Genomic DNA, 24,326 nt, shown 5'->3' on the forward strand with positions numbered 1-24,326 from the left:
CCTCTAGCTATAAGTTGTAATGCCCATGTACTCTTTTTGAGTTGTGTACATACAAGTAAGTATAATGTATTGAAGGCTACCAATTAGGAATGATGCATTTTAGTGGTTGCACTTGTATGATGGATATGTGTGTTGTATTTTAGCCCCAATTTGTATATGTGATTTTGTGATAATTTTGTGGTGATGGGCTAAAATACTAGTACAAGTACAAGAGTATTGTATATATGTAGTGATAATTAAAATTTGATGTGACATAAGAAATTATATAAGAAATATAATTACCACAAGAATCATCAACATATAATTGTATTGTAAAAGTTCATAGAATGGTAGCCTAATAGAAATGTGTGAGGATACACTTCATTATTAGGCTTAGAACAAGATACAATTATATGTGGTGATAATTTAGCCAAATAGTAATGTTTGTGATTCTTGTGGTAATTGGCTCTGTTATGTAAAATTGGGCTACAAATGGCCAAAATTTATGTTTGTAGTGATATTATGTGTTTGAATGGTTAATTAGGTGTAAAATGGTCATTTGGACTTAGTTTAAGCCCTAAAATGAGCTAGTCGTAAGAGATTTGTGGTTTGAATGCTTGGATGCACAAAGAGTGTTTTAAAATATAACTTTTACATTTGGGTATCAAAAATTCACATATGATCTTGAATTGTAACAAAAATTATACTGTTAGTTAGAATTTTAAACAAGCTTCATGTGAATGCTTGAATCACTTCAATTGAACTTTAGATGCGAAAATGGCACATGTCTAAAATTAGGCTAGAAAAGCTATCATGAAAAAGCATGTGAAGTGTGTGTAATATCCTCAAATTTTAATCTGGTTATTTAAGTCTGATTAGATTACTTAAGTTTATTAGAGAGGTATGTAGACAGAGAGGTCTAATGGGCATGTCTGGTTATATTTTCAACCCTAAAAGTGGGTTTAAAGGAGAATTGAGTCACCCAGATGTGAACAGAGGAAGAAAATTGAAGGGTAAGGTTATGTATCACGCACTACAGCTTGTGAATTAGGTCGCTGCAACACATGTATGTTAACATGCCCAGGGGAGATGCTCTTTGTGCCATGCACTGCAACATATCGTATGTTTGCTATGGCGCATGGCCATTTTCTGCAAAATAAGAACACGAACTAATGCAATAGAAGAGAGAAAACAAAGAAGAGGCAAAGAGAAATGGGAAGAGTAGTACTAGGGCTTAAGGAAATTAACCTTTGGGAGTACTTTAGAGCTAGAGAACATTTTAGTAAGGTTTCTAAGCTTAAAACTTCCTATCTTCTTCCATTTTTTTAATGTTGGGAGTTAGGGTTTGGTTTATAATGATGATTTTCAATCCATATAGGCTATAGATCCAAACCCATTAACTTAAATAGAGTTATTAGGAGTAGATTAAACTAATGAAACTTTGTATTTATTATTTTATCATGATTGGTGGTTGGGGATATTTAGTATGCAAAATTCCACCATAAATATGATAGTTGGGACAATATGGCTCTATTAATAGCCACTAAAGAGTTTAATGATGTTAATTAGGGCTAGAGGAAGCTAAGAAATCCTATGGGTATTTTCATATGAGTAAAGAATGAATCTTGAGAGTGAAGAAGTGTTGAATTAGTAGTCAAAATTATCTAAAAAATGGATATTTACGAATTATATTGTAAATGTTTGTAGAGTAATCTTATTGGCACCATTCAAGCTTCTTGGAAGCTTTAGGAGTGAGTATTTAAGGGGTGAAACCTTTGACTTCTCGAAGGTTTGAAGTGACTAAAGGAATTCTATCTTGTACTTTTATGTGTTAATTAGTATGTTGATTAATATTTGAAAATTTGAATGTGTGAATTTGAATGAAATACAAGTGTGGCATAAATTGATTGAAAATCTACTATGATGATTCTTACAAAAAAAAATGCAATGACATGTTAAATGCAATTCTTTAAAACCTTGTTAGTTAATTTTTATGTTATGATTTCTTGGGAGTTCAATAATTATGTACTAAATAGAGTCAATGACATGATATGTGAATGGTGCAATGAAATTGAAATTGTAAAGTTCAATTAAACATGAGGTTAAGGAGTTTAACGAATTTATGAATGAGAAGTTCAATGAAATAGACAAGTAGATTTCAATGAATTGATTGGGTGTGTATTAAGTGATTGTCATGTATATGATTGGGTACAACGATAAGTAAATGCTTGCTTGAAATAGTATATATCTATGCATTGCATGATCTTGAGAGGCGTGAGTTTGCCTAGATAGAGGAGTAGAAATTTAAATCCACATGATAAAAGTCTCATCCGAGTTGATGGTTTGCCTAGATTGTTATTTATATATATTGTCCCACTTATTCAATGAGGGACTGTCCCATAGGTTCAATAAGGGATTCGAACCTAACTAGCTATCCATCAGTTCAATAAGAAAGCTAATTTAGAGAGAATGACACCCTGAAGTGTAAGAAATAAGGGAAACCATCAAGGTTGATGAAAACAAGTCACCATCGTTGACCGGGATAGGACGGCCAACTGCTACTAGGACCTAACCATTAGTGACAACTAGGACTGGATTAATGTCGACTACTAGGACGGGACCATTAACTTCCACCGGGATCGATCGATGGTGATGACTGGCACTGGATGCCCAACTTCTACCAGGACTAGACTAACGACGAAGATGAGCACTGGACAACCAATTTTCATAGGGACCAAATTGATGATGACCATTAGATCGGACAGTCGGCTTACACCAAGATTAGACTGATGGTGATGATAGGGACTGGACAACCAACTTTCATCAGGATTAGACCAATAGCGATGTTGACGATTGGAGGACCAACTTCCATTGGAATCGAACTGGCAGTGACCACCAAAAGACTGACTTCCATAGGGATCAAACCAATGGCAATGATGGGGATTTGACAGCCACCTTCAATCGAGTACCGTCTCAATGGAAGTCGATTGTCCTTTCCTGGTGGAAGTTGGCTGTACTATCTTGATCATTGCCATAGGTCTGGGCTCAATGGTCACCGTCGGTCCAATCTCAATGGTAGTCAACCTTATGGCCTTGGTGGATGTCGACCGTCTAGTCCTTGTTGTCACTGTCAGTCCAATTTCAATTGAAGTCAACCATCCAATCCCCGTTATCACCTTCTGTTTGGTCCTAATGGAAGTTAACTGTTCAGTCCCTGTCGATTTGATCTCGGTGGAAGTTAACCATCTAGTCCTTGTTGTCATGATGGTCTAGTTCTGGTGGAAGTCAGGTGTCTTGTCCTAGTCATCACCGATGCCGCAGTCCCATTTGGCTTTAACTATCTGATCCTGTTGGAAGTTGGCCATTCGGATTGTCGAGTTTGACCAATCTTTCAAGTTTCTTTTAAATTCAAATTTGAAATTTGAAATTTGAAATTTTATTTTAGATTCAAACAAAGGATTTTAATATTGTAATTTAAAATTTTTTGTATCATCCAAATAAAGAATTTAGAATATATGAATTTCAAATATGAGATTTCAAATTCAAATTCTCAACTTAAATCTACCCATCCAAAAACAACCTTAATGTTATTAATTTTCAAATATTTTTCAAATTCAATGTTATTAACCCTTTTATGATTAAATGTGCTTAGGAGGACTTAATTACCTCATAATGGCATAGTGTGGCGACTGGTACATGGTAATTTGTGTAATGTCGAAGCAAACATTATACTCCATGCTCCTTTCAGTGAAGTCCAATAGCTAAAAATCATGACTCTTTTTTTGGAGATATAACTACAATGGAATATCAAATTACAAATTATTTTGTGCAATTTTTTTATTAGTGAAATACAAAAACTAAAAATTAGTTCTTATTTTCTTTTGAAAAATGACTAGTTATTTGGAAAAAATAACTAGAAGAGAATAACAAATTATAAGTTTTGATGACCATCTTTATTTTATTTTCTAGAAAAGGTAAAATAAATCTTTTCACATTGACAGATAAAATAGAAAATAATTATCACATTAGCTAATTATCATTAGCATATTTTGGGATAGTTTTCTCCCCTATAATTTGTTGGAAAAAATCACTCTGAGGTCTTTTGTAAATATTTTAGTCACTGAGAAGTCTTATAATATACATAAAATACTATTAAGTGATCATTTTTCTTTATCAAGTTGTCATTGAATATAACTTGAGATTTTAAAGTATTTTATACATTTTATAAAATTTTAATAGAATTAAAATCCTTGTATGAGACTTTTTATAATTTTCCCAATTTGTTACCCATTACTTCAAATCCATTTCAAATCGTTATGAGATGTTTACAGATAATATTGAATATTCTAGACGAAAGAGGAATAATTCCTCGAGGTTTATTTGTAATCCGAACCACAAAAAATTAATGGCGAACAATAGCGCGAAAACGGATCCACCATGGAAACAAACAAATTATCATACATGTCAACTGCGCGAGTCTTACCTCCTCCTTCACTCTTCCTCCGCCACGCTCCATAAAATGCGCGCCATCCTCAACCTGAGGCCACCCTTGCCATGTCTCTCCTCTTATTCTCTTCACACTGCCTACCACTTCTCTTCTTCTTCTTCTTTCCTCTTTACCTTCCGACCCAACAAACGCATTCACTTCCTCTCCCCATGTTCTTCGCTCAGACAAACCAAGAAGCAGCAAGTCAGGAAGAGCGATACTCCCGACAATGCTCCGTCTGGTAGTATAGACAGGCTATTTAACCCTAAGAGCGCTGACGATGGTGGTGGTGGAGACAAGAGTGAAGAAGATCCTAGGATCGAGGGTGACACTGCGTTGAAGGGTACTCTATTGGGCGGTGTATTATTGTTGGGCGTTGTTGGCGGCATTGCCTCTGTTGGTTATATCTACAAGGACCAGATTAATGTCTTCTTGAATCAGTTTTCTACTTTCATAGAAGGTGAAATTTTCTATTAACTTTAAGTATTTCGATTCGGATTTTCGTTACTTGAGGTCCATTGGAGGATTATGCGATAAGTTGCCAGCAGAATTGTGGTTGAGATTGGGGGCACTTTTCTATAATTCGAGATTTCTTGGTCTGGAGCTGCTCCAAAAAATTTTTAGCTATCATTTTGTGTCAGTGATTTTAAAATTAACAGTTTCTGGATATTTAAGGAAGCTACTACCTATAGGAAGTGAGACGATATTTTGGCAAGTTTTGACATTAAAGTGGGAATTTATCTCGGCATAAACCTGGAATGTTTCTGCTTTGTCTCATGGATCCCGATATCTCTGGTTAGGCTGATTGTTATCCTGGAGTGATCAACTCAGATGAACTTTCTAGTATGTCATGTCAAATTTGTTAGAAATTATGTACGTATCTGAATAGGAAACATCCTCCTGGTTGCTTAAAAGCCAGAGTTTGCTGAATGTAATTTTTATGGGAATGATTCCATTTTTCCCTGTAATCGAGGATAGTTTCTTTTCTGTGTATTTTAAAGGTAAATGAGGTACAATCTAGTATATTCTGTAGATTTTACTGTTGAATAAATTCCATGAATTAAGCCACTAACTTCTTTTATAATTCTTTAAATGAATTTTCTTTCATTTGCTTAACTTGTTGGCTCGCCCACTGTAAAGAAGAATAGAAGACTAGATTTTACAGAGAAAAGGAAAAACGAAAGGAAAGCATAGTTAAACACCGCAGCTCTCCAAGACAGACAAAAGCAACATATGAAAGGAAATATACGGTATTGGATGATGTAGTTATTCTTTGTGGCTTTAACGTGAATAACATGAAAATGGAAGCCAATCTAATGAAAGGCAAGCATGCAATTTGATAATCCAAATTTTAACTTTTGTGAAGTGAGCAACTGTCAGTAGGTGATTCACTTCTCTTGCATGCCCTCAAGTTTTTGGTGACCCAAATGCTAGGTTAAACCAGGTTCCCACCATTTGACAACGGTTTGTAATTTGGGAATGTAACATTTAAAGCAGAATTCCATGTCTTTCCCCTTTGTTCTTCTACCCATACGGAGAACAAATTCATTGCACTTGCCAATTTGGATGTTCTTTATGGGGATGGATCATGAAATATGGGAGAATTAAATGAGTGGAATTTGATAAGTTTCAAAGACCTTTCTAAATCATTATTTTTTAGGATTGCTAGGACTACTAAGCTGTTACAACAACAACAACAACAACAAGCCTTTATCCCACTAGGTGGGGTCGGCTACATGGATTGCAAGACGCCATTATGCTCTATCATTTATTAAGCTTTTAGAAATATTATTAATTAAGAGATCACGTTCAACAACTTCCAAGAGTGTTCTCTTAGGCCTTCCTCTACCTCTCTTAATCGGACTCAAAGTTATATGTTCCACTCTTCTCACTGGTGCCTCCCTTGGTCTTCTTTGTACATGCCCAAACCATCTCAACCGATTTTCTACCATTTTTTCCTCAATAGGTGCCACCCTCACTTTTTCACGTATGTGCTCATTTCGAATTTTATCTTTACGTGTATGTCTGCACATCCATCGTAACATTCTCATCTCTGCTACTTCAACTTTATGCTCTTGCTGTCCCGTTAGAGCCCAGCATTCACTACTATATAACATTGCCGGTCTGATAGCAGTACGATAAAACTTTCCTTTAAGTTTATTAGGCACCTTACGGTCACAAATAACTCCTTTAGCTTTTCTCCAATTAAACCACCCATCTTGAATTCTATGTGAAATATCTCCACTGATTTCGCCATCATTTTGAATAATGGCTCCTAAATATCTAAACTTTTCCACTTGAGGTATAATTTGATCTCCCAATTTCACTTCCAAATTATTTTCGAATAGTCCTTTACCAAATTTACAATATAAATATTCCGTCTTACTTCTACTCAGATGAAAACCTTTCGACTCCAATGTGCTCCTCCATAACTCAAGTTTGCAATTAACCTCTTCTCTTGTCTCTGCTATAAGAACTATATCATCCGCAAAGAGCATACATTTCGGGATTTCCTCTTGAATATGTTCCGTCAAAACATTTAAAATCAAGTTGAACAAATAAGGACTCAGAGATGATCCCTGATGTAGTCCAATCTTTATAGGAAAATCCTTTGTTTGACCACTAGGCGTTCTTATACTAGTTTTTACCCCCTCATACATATCTTGTATGGCTTTAATATAAGCAATCCGTACTCCCTTTTTTTCCAACGCTTTCTAAAGCACTTCTCTTGGTATACGGTCATAAGCTTTTTTCAAATCAATAAAAACCATGTGTAGATCTTTATCTTTACAACGATACTTTTCCATTAATCCCCTTAGTAGATAAATCGCCTCTATAGTTGATCTACCTGGCATAAAACCAAATTGATTCTCAGAAATACTTGTCTCCAATCTCAACCTGTCCTCAATTACTTTCTCCCACAATTTCATTATGTGGCTCATGAGTTTAATCCCTCTATAGTTAGTACAATTCTGAATATCTCCTTTATTTTTATAAATAGGAATTAATGTACTTTTCCTCCACTCATCAGGCATTTTCTTGGACCGTAAAATCACATTAAATAACTTAGTTAACCATCTCACCCCTTCTTCACCTAAACATTTCCACGCTTCGATAGATATACAATCAGGTGCGTTCGCTCTACCATTTGCCATTTTCTTAAGAGCTTCCTTTACCTCCTTATCACGTATTTTTCGATAGAATGACAAATTTTGTTCTCCTTCACCAGTTACTAAATCCTCCAAGTTACTAGATGAATCCTCTCCATCATTGAAAAGTTTAGAAAAATAAGTCTCCCATCTATTTTTAATTTCATCATCTGTAACTAAAATTCTTCCCTCTTCATCCTTAATACACCTTACCTGTTCTAGATCTCTTGATTTTCTTTCCCTACTCTTGGCAATCTTATAAATATTTTGCTCTCCTTCCTTCGTCTCAAGGTTCTTATAAAATTCTTCAAAAGCTTTGGAACGAGCTTCACCCACAGCTCTCTTAGTTTCCTTCTTAGCCATACGGTACCTCTCCCAATTTTCCTCATTGTTACACAAATGTATGGCTTTAAAACAGTTCTTCTTATACTTGATTTTGTCCTGTACACTATTATTCCACCACCAAGACTCCTTATCTCTCGGACCAGAACCTTTCGATTCTCCCAAAACTACTTTTGCAACCTCCCGTATCTTTTTAGCCATATCCTCCCATATGATGTTAGCACTTCCCTGAGAATCCCAAATTCCTTTATCCAAAAGATTTCGCTTGAAAATATCTTGCTTCTCACCTTTTAATTGCCACCACCTAATCCTTGGTGTTACTACTTGTCGACGTTTTTGGATTTTACTCATAATACACACATCAAGGACTAGGACCCTATGTTGTGTCGTTACAGCATCTCCAGGGATCACCTTACAATTTTTACAAAGTTTTCTATCTGTGTTCCTAACCAAAAGAAAATCAATCTGCGACCTTGAGGCTCCACTTTTGTAAGTGATGAGATGCTCATCTCTCTTCTTGAAACAAGTGTTGGCAATCTTAATAAGCTGTTACATGAACTGAATATAAAGTTTAGGTCCTAGGAGTACATTTGTAATATTCTAGATCTTTGCTATTGTCTGTATTTGTGCTTGGGTTTACATTAGTGAGTTTTTCCTATTACCTAGGATTTATAGTAGCATGAACTGTCGTTCCTTAAAGAGCATGATTCTTCAATCTTTTTATAATTTTATATGTTTCCATACTGTTTTCTTTCTCTCTAAAGGATTATTTACTGTAAATTAGACCTAACCCTGTTTGGTTTTTTAACAAGCAGGCTATGGTCCAGTTGGATACGCATTGTTTGTGGCGGTTTATGCTGGCTTAGAGGTGAGGATGCATCTACTGTTTCATGAACGCCTGCTGCTAGATGTCAGGCTTGATTGCTGCTTGTATGACAGATTTGTAACTTAATTCAATGCAGTATTTGATAATGTCAACATGCCTGCACCCTCCTGTTTATTGTAAACTAAGTCTGGAAACTGCATGTTACCAAGTTAATTAGAATAGTGTTCATGCAATGGTTATTCTGGTGTTACTTTTCTTGTGGATGGAACCTGAGGTGATTATTTTCATTTGTTGAAGTCTGACTTTGCCTTATCAATTATGGTCCCAGGTCCTTGCAATACCTGCCATACCTTTAACCATGTCAGCAGGACTTCTTTTTGGATCTGTTATTGGGACTATCATAGTCTCTATTAGTGGAACAGTGAGTCATTATCTCTCTCTCTCTCTCTCTACACGCACACTCACACTGACTCTCAGATGTTTAGATTCAATTTACGCTATTGTAAACTAAATCAATTTCATACTATTGAACATCATTATTCAACTCTTCTAAAATGGTTTGTACTTGATTAATGTAACTAGCACTGAATCATGCATAATTTAATATTGGGTTGATGAAAATCATGTTCTATTAAAAGTTATAAGATGGTCTATTCATATAGACTCTTATATTGGTGACTTTCAGTTCATGCCAGTGACTTAGCTTCAATTAATCCTCATTAACCCTACAAATATATGCAGTATTTACTGGTGTACAATTTATGCCAAAGGGCCTGTTTAATTGCCTTTTTCAATTTTTTTTAAAGACAAATTAGACAAAAAAACTTGTTTATAAGTGTTATCTATTTGCATGTTCTCAAAACTTGTTTATGTTTTCTGTGTTCCTTTTGACCTAAAAATAAAAAAGAACAACTTGGAGTTGTTTTATCTGCTATTTTCCCTCTCCTTTTTGGCTTTGCTCTCATTTATCATTGAATATTGTTGACCGGTGTTGACCATTTTGCTTAGCACCTCCATCTGCCCCGACCCCATTGACTGTTACCACCCATTGTTGACTACCACCATCACTTTTGCTTTTCTGCAGTCACCACCAGCCACCATCAACTTTACTGACCACCACTATTTTCCATCATTCACTGTTGTACTCTAAACTTGCTTTCAAATTAATTTTTTTCAAATGACTTTTTATTAATTTTTTCTTTCGATGTGATTTTCAAAATGAATGATTCAAATAGATTTTTCTAATTTCTTATTCCCAAATGAAAAATTATTCTAAAAAATTGTTTTCAAAACCTAAATGTAAAAAAACAGAATCAAACGAGCCCTTGATATGTGGTTTTAAAATGGATCATATGGGTTAGATTCAAGTTTTAGAAACTATTAAAACTTTTGAGAGTATAAAATGGTGTCTTTTGGTGGATTGGCTTGTATAACTGATAGAATACTGATTATTATGGGATAATGAGTGATAGGGGAGTTAGAGAAATACTAGGCATAAATACTCTTTTAAGTTATTTTAGATATTTTCTCTTTAATAATATTATTTAGGTTATTTTTCTATTTTATTGAGAGATCCTCAAGTTTAGGAGTAGTGGGTTATATACTTGCAGATTAATTGAGTAATTTTATTTTATTTATTATTCAGGTTGTTATTCCCCATTATTTGATGTATGGGTTAATGGGAGTCTTTTTAGGAGTTATTAGTTATATTTCTATCTATAGATATTGAGGCGTATAGCACGTAGAAATCATCTGGAAATAAAATCAATATTTGTTTTTATTAGTGGAGATTCTACTTGGGCTTTATTAGTTATATGATTTTAAGATCCTTGCTCATCTTCTACTAAAGATTTTCCTTCATCCTTATTAATTTATTGAGATTCTGGTTTCATATTCTAATAGAGACTTTTTTCCCCTTATTTCCCTCTGCATATCTTCCTACCAATAATCCATCAACCCTCATAGTTTGGACCCACATAAAAATGGGCTGGCACAACCTAGCTCATTTTGCACTGCAACCCATTTAGGCCAATTCATACTGTTCGAGATGGTCTATATTTCGGGTGCTATCTGTTAGAGCTAGTACGCCGATTGGGTGAAACCTCTATGGGTAATCTCTATTATAATAGGAAAATGTAGAGATTACAGGCGCTAACAATAGAACGTAGAGCTAGAAAATGAAACACCCCATTCCTGACTTTCGAGAGGTCAGGCCCTCTCCCCAAAACTGATTCTCTCCTCCCCTTCCTAAATTGCCGTCCCACTATTTACATCCCTTTCCCTACTACTCTGACTTGTCAGAGGACGTTATCCTGGTCCCCTTCCTATTCTACCCTTCTGTATCTATTCCTTGTTGGGCTTCCTCCGATATACTTGGCCCCACTTGTTTGGAGGCCCATCATTTCCCCCTCCTTTATGCAGCACCTTGTCCTCAAGGTGGAAGTGAGGAAATTGAGTGTGAATGGTTTGTGCATCTTCCCACGTGTTGTCACATTCCGGCAATTCTTTCCACTTAATTAAAAGTTGTAACTGGCCGTTGGCACTCCACCTGGATTCCTTGACCAGTTCTGGCTGAACTTGAAGCTCCAGTTCGTCTGTCAGTCCTTGTGGTAAGGGCTGAGCTGTAGCAGCAGGCTTGAGGGCCTTTTTTAATTGGGAAACATTTAATACATTGTGTATCTGCGCTGTCTCCGGTAATTCCAGCCGGTATGCTACCTTGCCTATCCTTTCAAGGATCTTATATGGCCCATAAAACCTGGGTGAAAGCTTTTCATTCACCTTCTTAGCCAGAGACTTGTACCTGTAAGGTTTTATCTTCAAATAAACCAAACTGTCCACTTCAAACTGCACTTCCCTTCGGTGTTTATCTGCTTGATCCTTCATTCTAGTTCTGGCTCTCTCTAATTGATGCTTAAGCTCATCAAGCGTTACATTGCGCTCCTGAATTTGTTCATCCACAGCTTGTACCCTTGAGGTTTGATCTTTCCATTTCAGCAAAACTGGGGGGTCTCTTCCATACAGAGCTTTGAAGGGGGTGGTTCCAGTGGCACTATGATAGGTAGTATTATACCAGTATTCAGCCCATGGAAGCATTTTGACCCAACTTTTAGGGGTAGTTCCAGCAAAACACCTGAGATAAGTTTCTAAAGTTCGATTTACTACCTCGGTTTGGCCGTCAGTCTTTGGGTGATAAGAAGAGCTATACTTGAGTGTCGTCCCTGCCATCTGAAACAGTTCCTCCCAAAATTGGCTGATGAAGACCCTATCTCGGTCTGACACAATGGAGTTTGGGAACCCATGCAATTTAATCACTTCCTTTACCATGATTTCAGCAAACTCCTTAGCAGAATAAGGGTGTGAAAGTGGGATGAAGTGGCTGTATTTGGTGAGTCTGTCAACCACAACTAACACTGTATCATACCGGCTACTTTTGGGCATACCTCCAATGAAATCCATGCTGATGTCATCCCATGAGGCTTGAGGCACCGGTAATGGTCGCAATAGGCCAGCTGGACTAAGAGCTTCATATTTGTTACGCTGACAAATTTCACACTGAGCCACATATTCTTGAATATCCTTCCTCATCCCTTCCCAATACAAGCTGGCAGCCAAATGTTTATAAGTTCTAAATTGTCCAGAATGTCCCCCCATAGGAGAATCATGAAACTCACGTATTAATTCCCGAATCTTTGGAGAGTTTTTAGGAAGTACCAGTCGTCCCTCATAATAAAAGACCCCTTTTTTAAGGGTATACCCTTTTGGGCTTTCTCTGCCTCTTACAAGTTGCTGGATGATCTCTTACAGACGGCTATCCTTAGAAATTTCTTCAATCAAATCCTCAATCTTGTCATATTGCCACATCGATATGGCCCTCAACTCCATCTCTGCATCCCTTCGCGACAGGGCATCAGCTACCCTATTATCCTTCCCTGGTTTGTATTGGATCTGAAACTTGTACCCCATTAACTTAGTAACCCATTTCTGTTGATCTGGAGCAACAATGCGCTGTTCTAGGAGATACTTGAGGGCCCTCTGGTCTGTTTTGACGATGAATGGTTGGCTGGACAGATAATGCTGCCACTTTTTGACAGCTAACACGATTGCCATGAGTTCTCGTTCGTAGACGGAGTTTTGTTGGTGCCAGTCTGATAACTTTTGGCTGAAGAAGGCAATTGGGTGCCCTTTCTGCATTAACACAGCCCCCACTCCTTTCCCAGACGCATCTGCCTCCACCTCAAAAGGTAGGTTAAAATCCGGCATGGCTAGCACAAGCAGGGTCACCATTGCTGTCTTGAGATTTTCGAAAGAGTCCTGGGCACTCTCATCCTATATAAATGAATCCTTCTTCAATAACTGAGTTAAAGGCGCCGCGATCTTGCTGTAACCCTTTACAAATTTACGATAGTAACCTGTAAGGCCTAGGAATCCCCCTTAGCGCTCTCAAATTCTTAGGAGTTGGCCACTGCTGCATTGCTTTAATTTTTGAAGGATCAGCCTTGACTCCCTCCGCAGAAATGATGTGCCCAAGATATTCAATTTGGGCCTGCCCGAACACACATTTCCTTAAGTTCACCACCAGTTGGTGTTGTTCGAGTGTCTCTATAGCTTTCCTCAAGTGTGTCTTATGTGATTCCCTGTCTTTACTATACACAAGAATATCATCAAAAAAGACGAGTATAAACTTTCGCAAATATTCTCTAAAAATATTGTTCATGAGGGATTGAAAAGTAGAGGGGGCATTCATTAATCCGAATGGCATAACCTTAAATTCATAATGTCCATCATGGGTGCGGAAGGCTGTCTTTGGTTCGTCTCCTTCTTTGATTCGAATCTGGTGGTACCCAGACTTCAAATCCAGTTTGGTAAACACTGTGGCCTCGCCTAACTCGTCCAGCAGCTCATCAATGGCAGGGATGGGGTACTTGTCAGGTACAGTGATGTTATTAAGGGCTCTGTAGTCGAAGCAAAATCACCAACTCCCGTCCTTCTTCTTCACTAGTAGCACTGGACTAGAATATGAACTTGTACTGGGCCGTATAACTCCTGCAGCGAGCATCTCCTTGACTAGTTTTTCTATCTCTGCCTTCTGGGCATGCTCGTACCTGTATGGACTAACGTTGGCAGGTTGCTCTCCCTTCTTTATTTTAATTTCATGATCTTGCACACGACGTGGGGGTAGTGTCTTTATGGGCTCGCACACCGAGGGAAATTCCTGGAGGAGCTTAGCAAGCTCTTCTTCGATCGATTTTCGGTCACGTATGGGCTGCAGAGGCTCCATGGATAACTCAATCAAATACCCGACCCCTTCCCCTTTTTTGGCTTTCTTTATTGACTTTAACGACCCGAGGGATTTCGTCAGAGTGGGATCCCCTCGCAGGCATACCCACTGTTTTCCTAATCTGATTTTCATGTATAATTGGCGCCAGTTCATCCGCGTTTCTCCCAGAGATTCTAACCAGTCAACCCCCAGCACAAAATCAACATTTCCAAGGTTGAAAGGGTAAAATGGTTGTCGGATTTTTATCCCCTGTATTTCTAGAATTATCTCGGGACACTTGAGGTCAGAAAACACTCGTCTGCCATCCCCCACCGTGACCGCATATCGCTTTACTGCCTGGGTTGGGATCTATAACGCGTCAACTAAAGCTGCAGCCACAAAGTTATGTATGGCCCCACAGTTGATTAATATGGTGACGTCTCGACCAAACGCTGTTCCCTTCATCTTTAGCGTCCTTTTGCCCGTCAACTCGACTGTTGTGGTCATGGATAACTCCATTGAAGCCAAATCCCCATCCTCATTCAGTTGTTTCTCGGACTCACTAGACCCATTTTGTCCACCCGGGCCCTCGTCTTCCTCTTCTAGTATAATAAGCCTAAGTTGCTTATTTTTGCACTTGTGATTTGGGCCAAATTTCTCCTCACATTTGAAGCAGAGGCCCAACTCACGTCGCCTGTTAATCTCAGCTTCCGACAGTTGTTTTCGGGGCACGACACTTCCACTGCTACTCACCGGCGATGTAATCGGGTGAGTGGTTTTAGTGGCCTTTGTTCTTGCGTTATCACCGCTCTTTTCCCCTAGGCTCTTCATAGCCGAGGGGGGCGCCACATTCCTGAAGCTCTCGGTGCTGGCAAGTTTGGGAGGTGGTATTTTAAATTCGCTCCAGCGACTCCCCATGTTCGACTTTGCTGCTTTACTCCTCCTTTCCTCCATTACCTTCTCTCTTACTTTGTTCCGATCCTCCACTTGAGCAGCATAATCCATGAGCTCCTTCAAATCTTTGGGGTGCATTAGCCGGACGTCTGCTCGAATCTCCTCATTTATCCCGTTCAAGAAAGCACCCATTAGCATTTCATCGGGCACTTCATTTAACGGAGCTGAAAGGAGTTCAAACTGCTCTCGAAATTCCAGCACTGTTCCTTCTTGCTTCAAAGCTAATAGCCGTTCATGCTCCCCTCCTAGCTGCTTACAATGAAAACGGTCCGTAACCTCCTTCTTGAATTCTTGCCATGATCTCACTGGCGTTCTGGTCTCTAACCATTGAAACCAGGCGAGAGCCTTCCCTTCCAAGCTTACCACGACCGTGTCAAGCTTCTCATTCTCCCCGACCCCGTTCACCATGAAGTATCGCTCCACCCTGAACAACCAACCAAGAGGATCCTCCCCATCAAACAAAGGAAGCTCTAGTCGACGATGCTTAACTCCCTCGCTCTGTCCAGTCCCTTCATTCCTAGTCTCTGGAATGTTGTCCTGTCCAGTCCCCACCTCATGGTTGACTGGTGGCAGTGGCGGCGGATAAGCGACCCCAAAGGTGGCTCGAAGGTCATTGAGCTGCCGCAATATCTTTGCTACCGATGTTTCCACACTGGTTAGTTTCTCAGTTGTCTCCCCTTGTCGCCTCTGCACCTCCTCAACCGATCGCTCTAGTTGTTCAACTCTTCTTTCCATTCTAGTGTTGACCATTCCCCAGAACAGCCTGCTCTGATACCAATTTGTTAGAGCTAGTACGCCGATTGGGTGAAACCTCAATGGGTAATCTCTATGACAATAGGAAAATGTAGAGATTACAGGCGCTAACAATAGAACGTAGAGCTAGAAAATGAAACACCCCATTCCTGACTTTCGAGAGGTCAGGCCCTCTCCCCAAAACTGATTCTCTCCTCCCCCTCCTAAATTGCTGTCCCACTATTTACATCCCTTTCCCCACTACTCTGACTTGTCAGAGGATGTTATCCTGGTCCCCTTCCTATTCTACCCTTCTGTATCTATTCCTTGTTGGGCTGTCTTGTTGGGCTTCCTCCGATACACTTGGCCCCACTTGTTTGGAGGCCCATCACTATCACAAAGTCTTGTTGGGTTCAATCTCATTCTATCAACTGTGCTTTTAAATTCTTATGTGAAAAATGATTTTATGTTTTTAACACATGCTTAGGTAATTGAACAATACTATTGTCAAATTTTTGAAATATAATAAAGTATGAGCTGCCTATTTTATTACTTAATTAATAATCCTTAATATTCTAAATTTTTTTTTTGTGAAATATCAACTTAACAATTGCTTGCAATTGAATGATTGGATCATTGAAAATTTCATTCTACATAAAATCAATTGGCTTAAAATATGAAATCATACACATTAATGGTGATTGATCCCAAATGTATGATGTATTTTCTTTTTTCCAATATTTGTGGAACATTCCAGGTGGCAGCTAGTGTTGCTTTTCTGATTGCAAGATATTTTGCTCGTGAGCGTATTCTAAAGTTGGTGGAAGGAAATAAAAAGTTTCTTGCTATTGACAAAGCAATTGGGGAAAATGGCTTCAAAGTTGTGACCTTGCTCCGCTTGAGCCCTTTACTTCCATTTTCTCTTGGGAATTATTTATATGGATTGACATCTGTTAAGTTCATACCATATGTATTGGGAAGGTATGATACTTATAGCAGATTAATACATTATTGAGTGAATTTCAATACTTATATTGAATTTTAGGATTTATCTTTCTTTTCTTGAAATCTAACTCTGCTTACCAGTGAGTTTTCAACTTTGAACTTTATAAGTGGTCAGAACATATAATGTGCTTGTTTTGTCAACAACTGATTTGGATCCAAAAGCTTAAGCTATTAGGTTAAGACCCGTGAATGGTATTTTTCATTATCTCAGACAGCTTAGTTGTACCTGTAATGAAAAGAAAAGGACAAAGTTTTTATGTGCTTGACTGAGGTTAGTTCTCCCTGACATTTTTCCTTAAAGTATGTGCAATTCAGAATTGGATCCCCCTTATCCTTTTTAATGGAATGGATCTTATTCAGGTAGCCATTAAGTAACAAATAATGCATCTTTTTTCAATAAAATGATAAAATACTTGCAAAAATTTTTTACTTGAAATCTCTGTGGTTACATCTTATTCTCTGTAGTGACGTTAGATGTTATAACAGAAGTAAGCTTCGGGGGAAATGGTTCTTGTCATGGTATTTAAGCTTTTATATGATGAAGCAGTGGGTTTTGATCTTTGCCGCACCCTATACATGTAATTATTGAAAGCAAGTCTCAGTAAAAGGTACAAGGTAGATGCTTTATTTTGTCCTCACTTTAACCTTAAAGGAGTTATGTTTGAGAAGACATGTTGGAGGTTATTATAAAGCAAATTTGACTCTTAATAACTTAAAACTTTTAAACAGCTGTTGACAATAGAATCTCTTTAATGTTAATTATCAACAAATACTCATTAGTTTCTTTTCCCCCATTTTGAACTCTGAATGCTGAAATGTAAGGATGGCGCTTTTAAGGGTCATTCAATCTAAGAACTTAATGGTAATATCCCCACTTGGTTTACTGATACGGTTATTTTCTTATAATACATAATAATTATGCTATGATTAATTTGTTAATTCAACAGTTATGAATCAACTAAGTGGGGGCATTATTTTTGTTATAAGTTAAAATATACAAAACTCTCTTGAACTTTAAAGAGTTGCACAAAACCCCACTTACCTTTAAAAGTTTAAAATTAACCTCCCAAACCTTTTATATTTTTCACCACATACTCCCCTACTGTTGTTTTTTAGTTATTTTACTAATAAAAGTTGTTATGTCATATTAAAAAAAAAAACACGTAGTAGCTTACGTAAGCATCCAATGAAAGCTAACAAAATAAAAACTTTATAAAAAAAGGTTTATCCATATTTTTTGTTATTGCTAGCTTACATCGGATGTCACATAAGTTGTTACGTGTCTTTTTTCAATATGACGTGGCAACTTTTATTAATAAAATAACTAAAAAATAACAATAGAGACTATGGTAAAAAATAAAATGTTAAGGAGGTTAATTTTGAACTTTTAAAAGTGAAAAGAGTTTTGTGCAACTACTTCAAAGTTCAAGAAAGCTTTTGCTAAATGATAAAAGTAATATTTGTAGACATATAAAAGAAGTGCAATTAGGCGATGAAGATTGGATGCCCTCCAATATCATATATCTTGGAAAACTAAAGAAAAGGTAGAACAGAAAGCTTGAGAGGCTGCAAGATGCATTAAATCCGTCCAATCTCTCTGCATATCAGAAACTAAAATGTACTTGAAATAGCCATGAGCTGAACACCGCAATCAAGCAAAAAACACAATACTCTCCTATAACAAATGTAGGAAATGCTTTTGAAGATGCAGGAAGTTCAGTTTTTAAATCAGTTACTCATTTTGATTTGGACATTTTTACTTTTTGTGTATTTCTGGTTTGGTACTAAAATAATCAACAATTTTGATGCAGTTGGCTGGGAATGCTTCCTGGGACATGGGCTTATGTGAGTGCTGGTGCATTTGGGCGAGCAATAATTGTAAGTTTGTGCACTTTTCCCCCATTCTTCAAAACAATTCAAGTATTGGTAAAATATTAGTCCATCAAAAGCTTTTTCCTTTGTGGCAACTATGTTTTTGTTTTTCTTCTTTTGTTTTTATTTTCTTTTAATCTATGGTGTGAGGTTGGTACAATATGGCCTTCGAGTAGGAAATGAATGATGCTGAAATATCTGTAGGCGTTGCTTCTTGTGAAATATGGCAATTTTAACAATGCCATCAAAAGCACACTGCAAAGCCATATCTAGGCGAAATAATAGGTGGTACTAAGTGAGGTCATGATTAAGTAGGTTTTTGTGGATTGATGTTTATGCATTGTTTCCAATATGATGGGTTAGTTGAGGTATTGTTAAGGGGCCTTGGAATGTTTAAAATGTATGAAAGGTGGCTATTACTCTAAGCACGTTATATTTGGTGGCTTTAATTTTCCAAGTTTGAGAAAATGAAATTTCATGTATGAAGTTATTAGGTAACTGAGTGACAGATTGAATAGAGTAGTTATAAGCAGTGAAATCAATTTAGGGAAAATCCAGTTGGTAAACTCTTCCTAGTGCCATGACATTGTTACTACAACAGCTACCTGAAAGCAGTATTAGTGGCTTGCTGGCTGCTCGAGTGGACTTTGCATTCTCTCTCTCTCTCTCTCTCTCTCTCTCTCTCTAACACGCAGAAGAAGTTTCAAACTAAGTAGAAATATACAGAAATCACAAATGACAGTTGTGATTGTTAAACTCTTGAGTTAAGTCAAGGTAAACTTGAATCATAAACTCATAAAAGTTTTTCTTGAATAAGTGCAAAAAAATTTTACCCATGGTAAAACTCAAAAATGCCTGTATTAAGTAACAATTAATATAATAATAAATAGATTCATATTTAATAGGATGGTAGATTCATAACATAAAAAGTAAAGGTGAATATAGAAAACGCTTAAAATGATTAAAATTTTTCACCAAAAAAAAAAAAATTTAACGATGAAAGTAAAAGGAACTAACAAGCTCAGCATATAGGTCAAAAGAGTTATTGCAGTGGTGTAGTGTTTACAATGTGAGGGTTGAAAAGACACAGCAACAATATATGAAACTCTTTGACGACGTTCTACAGGGTAAAGCACATCTGTTTGAGCTATATTCTTTCTTCTTCAAAGACAATCATGGACTAATGATGGGGAAGAAAATTATGCTATGTGATATGAGCTTCAGGAACTTATGAAAGAAGTCCTTAACAGCTTTGCGTTAACTTGGAATCTTGTAAGAGTTTGTGTGAGCAATCAGAGTCTATCAAAAGTATAGTTCAAGCATGATTTGACTCATTTTCGTAGCATCAACTCCTCATGATCTCCTATTTTAGAAAAATTTTGACAACCATGACAGTAGCACCATTGGGGACATCTGGAATTGCAAAATAACCCAAAATGAGCATTCTCTTGGGTTTCTGTGTGCTTTGTAGCAAGCAAGCGTGTGTTAATGTATCTATGAAATGGAAGGATAGTTCATCCATGACTTTTGAATCATGTGTTAATCGGGCTGCATGCTTGCCTGTAATAAGGTCCAAAATGTAAATGAGGTTTCCTGTATCCCTTTGGTTGTATGGTGGTTTTTAAGACGTTGAAGTCTTAACGTATAGTTGAGAATAGCAAGTGTCTCTTGTTTGTGTTGCTGCGCTGTATCTCCTATATCTCCATGAACCTTTATTCTATTAAACGAAGGTTACTCTGGAAGCATTTGCCAATGTTTATATATTGAACTTAATATTTAATTTATATTATAAGAAGTCTAATAAACTCGTTTAGAGTAATGAAAAGGACTGTTAACAATTCCCCCAAATTTTCAAGGAAGCTACTGAAATTAAAAAGCTACCTCTTTTAGTCTCATGCACAGAATGTTACATGCTTACTACTATCTTTTTATGTCAAAACTTTGATGGTTTTACTGTTTTATTAGGCAGACTGTCTTGGTTAGTGTTTTCTGGAAATTGTGCTTTGAAGTCTGTTTCAAAATAAGCTGTGCATAAGCTTATCGTTTTTTAGTTTTGTTGTTCTGCCTATGGTTGATTATCTGAATGAAGTTCGAATTTTTTGAAGCAAAGAATAGAAAAGTTGCTCTAAAAAGGGTGTGTATCAGTAGAAGCAGAAATCCTTAGGCTGTGACAAAAGAAATATTTGTCATACCAGTGTTAACCTTAGCTTGTGTATCATGCTGTTCTAATTCATAAACAGTACCCCATTTATTTTACCATTGGGGTTTAGGGTTCTAGGTAAACAATAGGCTTGTCCTGAATCTTCTGAGCAGTTTCTCCTGATTTACTTTCAAGGTTTTGTCAAGATGGAAAGTGAAATTGTGGCAGATTATTCTATTATCTGGTATATCTGATTCAGAAATTTCTAGGTTTTCAATGGCATCTCGTTACCTACGCCTCTACTTCTGATGGAGATGGATTTTACTTTTGGCTTCTCTTTCACGCTTTGTACAGTGATCTTTATAAATGTCTTCACTTCTCGTAGGCTGGGAAATTGAAGCTTTGCTCCACTTTTGAGCTCCTTAGATTTCCCTTATTTCCTTGTGTTTTATGGAGGAGGATATGTTGTCTTCCCCCTAAGTTGCTTTTCTTCTCTAGTTGAAAGAAATGAGTCTGCAATAGAATGCTGCAGAACTAGTCTAAATGATGCCACGGATGAATTACTATTAGCAAGGAATGATTGATGAGAATTATATTGTCCAGATCTTGGAATGCATTGCTTGTGACCAACAACAAATAGTGGTTGAACATATTCTTAATCTTTTTTAAAAGAAAACGATTTCAGTGACTTGGGTTCCAATGGAACATTTATAGATATACTTACAGATTACTAACCAATAACATCCTCGTATTGGTTGTAGGATACAAACTTACGCTATTGTAGGGTATGGACTTCTTCCCTATCAATTGGACTAACTTCTGTTGGTTGCTATTTTGTATATTTATTATTTCTTTTCTTTGTGTTTTTTTTTTTTTTTGGTTGGTTCCCTGTCAGGTGGATGGTTGTCTTTTCTTTTCCTGGTTTTTCTTTTGTTGTGTGAGTGGGCCATTTGATCCTTTCTCACTTTGTTCTTTGTTTTCTGCCTTCAAATTTGAAGAAAATAAATAGAATTATTAGGCTGAGATGGTAAAATTCTCATTCTAGGTGAAACCATCCTCTGTATTGCATGCATGATGCATCAATAGCTATTCATTTTATTTGTTTCCCTTTTTAAAGGATTGAAGAGCATTTGCATTTTTTTTTTTTTGGGGGCGGCTTATTTTAGCAAAACATACTTTGACATTTCAGCAAGAAGAATCTGATCTCTCTTTAGCTGGAGGAAACAGTCAGCTGCTGACTCTTGGCTTGGGATTGTTAGCCACTGCATTGGCTGCTGCATATGTCACTAAGCTTGCAAAGGTATCAAATTAATGTTACCTGCCGTATTAAAACACTACCCTGAAAATGAAAAGTGTAGGCCCAGGGTAGAAAGTTGGTTTATTTCAGGATTGTTAAGTTGAGATCTGTCGCTGAATCAGTAAAGACAATGACTCGTTGATTATGGATCTAACCGAAATACAACTGTAGATGAAGAGGTAATATCCACGTGTGTGTTTTATTTTATATATTAAAAACCCCATATAATATACATAAAAATGCACACAGCCACCTATAATAACAAAGTGGTTGGTAAATTAGAAGGGATTCAATTTCCTTTAAACAAGGTCAAGGATTCAAAACGTATGTGTGAAAAAAGTCATGCATGGAGATCTACCCCCCACCCAACAATGCTCAAATCCAATGCAATAGGATCAAATACCAGATAACTGTATTAAAAAAAATTTCCTCGTGTTAAAAATTAAAAATGTGACTAATGTGGATACACATGGACATCAAATACCTCATTCCAGGTTAATGATTTATATGGACTGAGATGAATTTAATGACCCACTATATTGATGATTGTAGAACTAAATATTCTAGGAACTCTTGAGGCTGTTTTCCAATTTCCGTTGGCTAATTTGGTCCCATAATTTGTGCTGGCAATGAGAAAGCCTCTTTTTAGGTTCAAGGAAGATAAAAGAAAAAGTGTATTAGAGATTAAGGGGCACTTATATTTTTTCCTTGAATTAAGGCATAATCACGATGTCATTACGTAAACTTTAAAAGCTTTAAAAATTAAAATCTGGTAAAACACTCATTAAAGTTTGGAGTGCAATGCGAACATTAAATCCAAATTTTTGGACTGTTTTATTCTGTTTTAATGTTCTGATAACAATTAATTAGGTCTTAATTTTTGTTACTAACATCTTATCTCGCCCTGCACTTCATCTCACTTTTCCCACATAAGACTAACAAGGTGGCTGGTTAGGTCTTACTTCTAGGAGGGGGTTTAAAAAAGGGACAATGACAAATGAGGACCTTATAAGAAAATTAATGTCAAGTTAGGATCTCTTCACAATTAAAGTTCCCAAATTCAGTACTCAAATTTTAAAAAAAAATCGTGATTTGGCATTAATCCTCTTATGAGGTATTTACTCATCACTTCCCCTTAAAAGTATGCCAATCTTGTTATTGATGTGTGTGTGTTTATTTGTTAAGTGATCCTTTTATGTGCTATGCTGCAGGATGCTGTGAAAGATATGGAGTAGAAACAACTCAGCCTTTTGCCAATGAAATGGAGCTCACATGCCATACGGACAAACTGATATCTTACTGAATGAGGGGAAATGACGGAAAGAGACATGGTAAAAGAAAGAACCAGCATATCTATGTATTTTTTTATGCAATTGAGTAGGATCTTCTTTTCTTTATCTCCATCACCACCCCCCAAAGGTGGGGGTTTCTGACATTGTACATTGTATCCACTTTATGAATAAAAAGAGTAATGCTAGCTGCACATCAAAGTTGCAAATTCTCAAAAAAGGGCAAGTGCCAACCATGTTGTACTACTTTATAGAATCACGTCAATTATTGTCTTGATAAAGATATTGATTCATTATTATGTTTTTATAAAGAACAAGCGAATGTGCTACTAGTTCATGAATCACTGATCCCATCAGTAGTTTGACAAAGTTGGACACGGGTGAAGGGGGAACACCATTTGATCAAACCAAGTATAGAGGGCATGATTTGATCTCTACCTTATTTGACAATTAGCAAACCAGACATCAGGTAGTAGTGTTTACACGCGTACATTATTCCTAGCAAATCTCAAAAAGTCACGCTTTGTAGCAGTCGAGAATTTTTAGTTAATTGGTTAGAACCCTTCAATCGTCAATTGGAGAAAATGGTGACTTAATAAACTATTTGGTTCCTAACTTTGCTAGGAAGAAAACTACACACACCCACACCCACCCACACACACACACGAAACAACTGGAGATTTAAAAATCTACTTACAAGAAATTCTCATCAAGTGTGACAATATAAGTATTATCAATTTAATAAAGAATCTCGTTCAATATTCTAAAACAAAGCATATGGAGGCACATCATTTCATTTGAGATCATGTACAGGAGAAGGATGTTGCTTGGTATTTATTCCAGCTAAGATTCATTTCGCTAACGTCTTCATGAAACATTTATGGTGTTGGTAGAAGATTAATTATCACAAGATGATTGGGGGCTGTGAATTTAATAAGCTGTAAATTTGTCTCAATCTCTTTTCTTTGATTGATCTTGCGTTTTGATTATTATTCTAT

The 24,326-nt window shown here is 36.9% G+C and overlaps 1 protein-coding gene across 2 annotated transcripts; it reads left to right on the top strand.

Moving 5' to 3' along the window:
• Window positions 1-4,380: 4,380 nt before the first annotated feature.
• On the top strand, window positions 4,381-23,669 carry LOC129316282 (uncharacterized). 2 transcript variants are annotated; one of them, XM_054960620.1, is made up of 7 exons: window positions 4,381-4,925; window positions 8,772-8,824; window positions 9,111-9,203; window positions 16,483-16,706; window positions 18,542-18,608; window positions 21,932-22,042; window positions 23,251-23,669. In XM_054960620.1, the coding sequence occupies exons 1-7, from the start codon at window positions 4,385-4,387 to the stop codon at window positions 23,272-23,274; spliced, it is 1,113 nt and encodes a 370-aa protein (XP_054816595.1). In that variant the 5' UTR covers window positions 4,381-4,384; the 3' UTR covers window positions 23,275-23,669. The 2 variants fall into 2 exon arrangements, with proteins under 2 accessions (XP_054816595.1, XP_054816596.1); XM_054960621.1 differs by lacking the exon at window positions 21,932-22,042.
• The last annotated feature ends 657 nt before the right edge of the window (window positions 23,670-24,326 follow it).

The sequence above is a fragment of the Prosopis cineraria genome, unplaced genomic scaffold (assembly GCF_029017545.1).
Source record: "Prosopis cineraria cultivar Desert tree isolate PC_DT_omini unplaced genomic scaffold, ASM2901754v1 PC7, whole genome shotgun sequence".
Taxonomy (NCBI): Eukaryota; Viridiplantae; Streptophyta; class Magnoliopsida; order Fabales; family Fabaceae; genus Prosopis; species Prosopis cineraria.

What these genes read in the sequence shown, in the direction of transcription:
- LOC129316282 (XM_054960620.1), top strand. Translation starts at nt 4,385, where the DNA reads ATGGCGAACAATAGCGCGAAAACGGATCCACCATGGAAACAAACAAAT. An exon ending in CGGTTTATGCTGGCTTAGAG is followed by an intron (nt 8,825 to 9,110) that starts GTGAGGATGCAT and finishes TTATGGTCCCAG; the next exon opens with GTCCTTGCAATACCTGCCAT. An exon ending in ATGTCACTAAGCTTGCAAAG is followed by an intron (nt 22,043 to 23,250) that starts GTATCAAATTAA and finishes GCTATGCTGCAG; the next exon opens with GATGCTGTGAAAGATATGGA.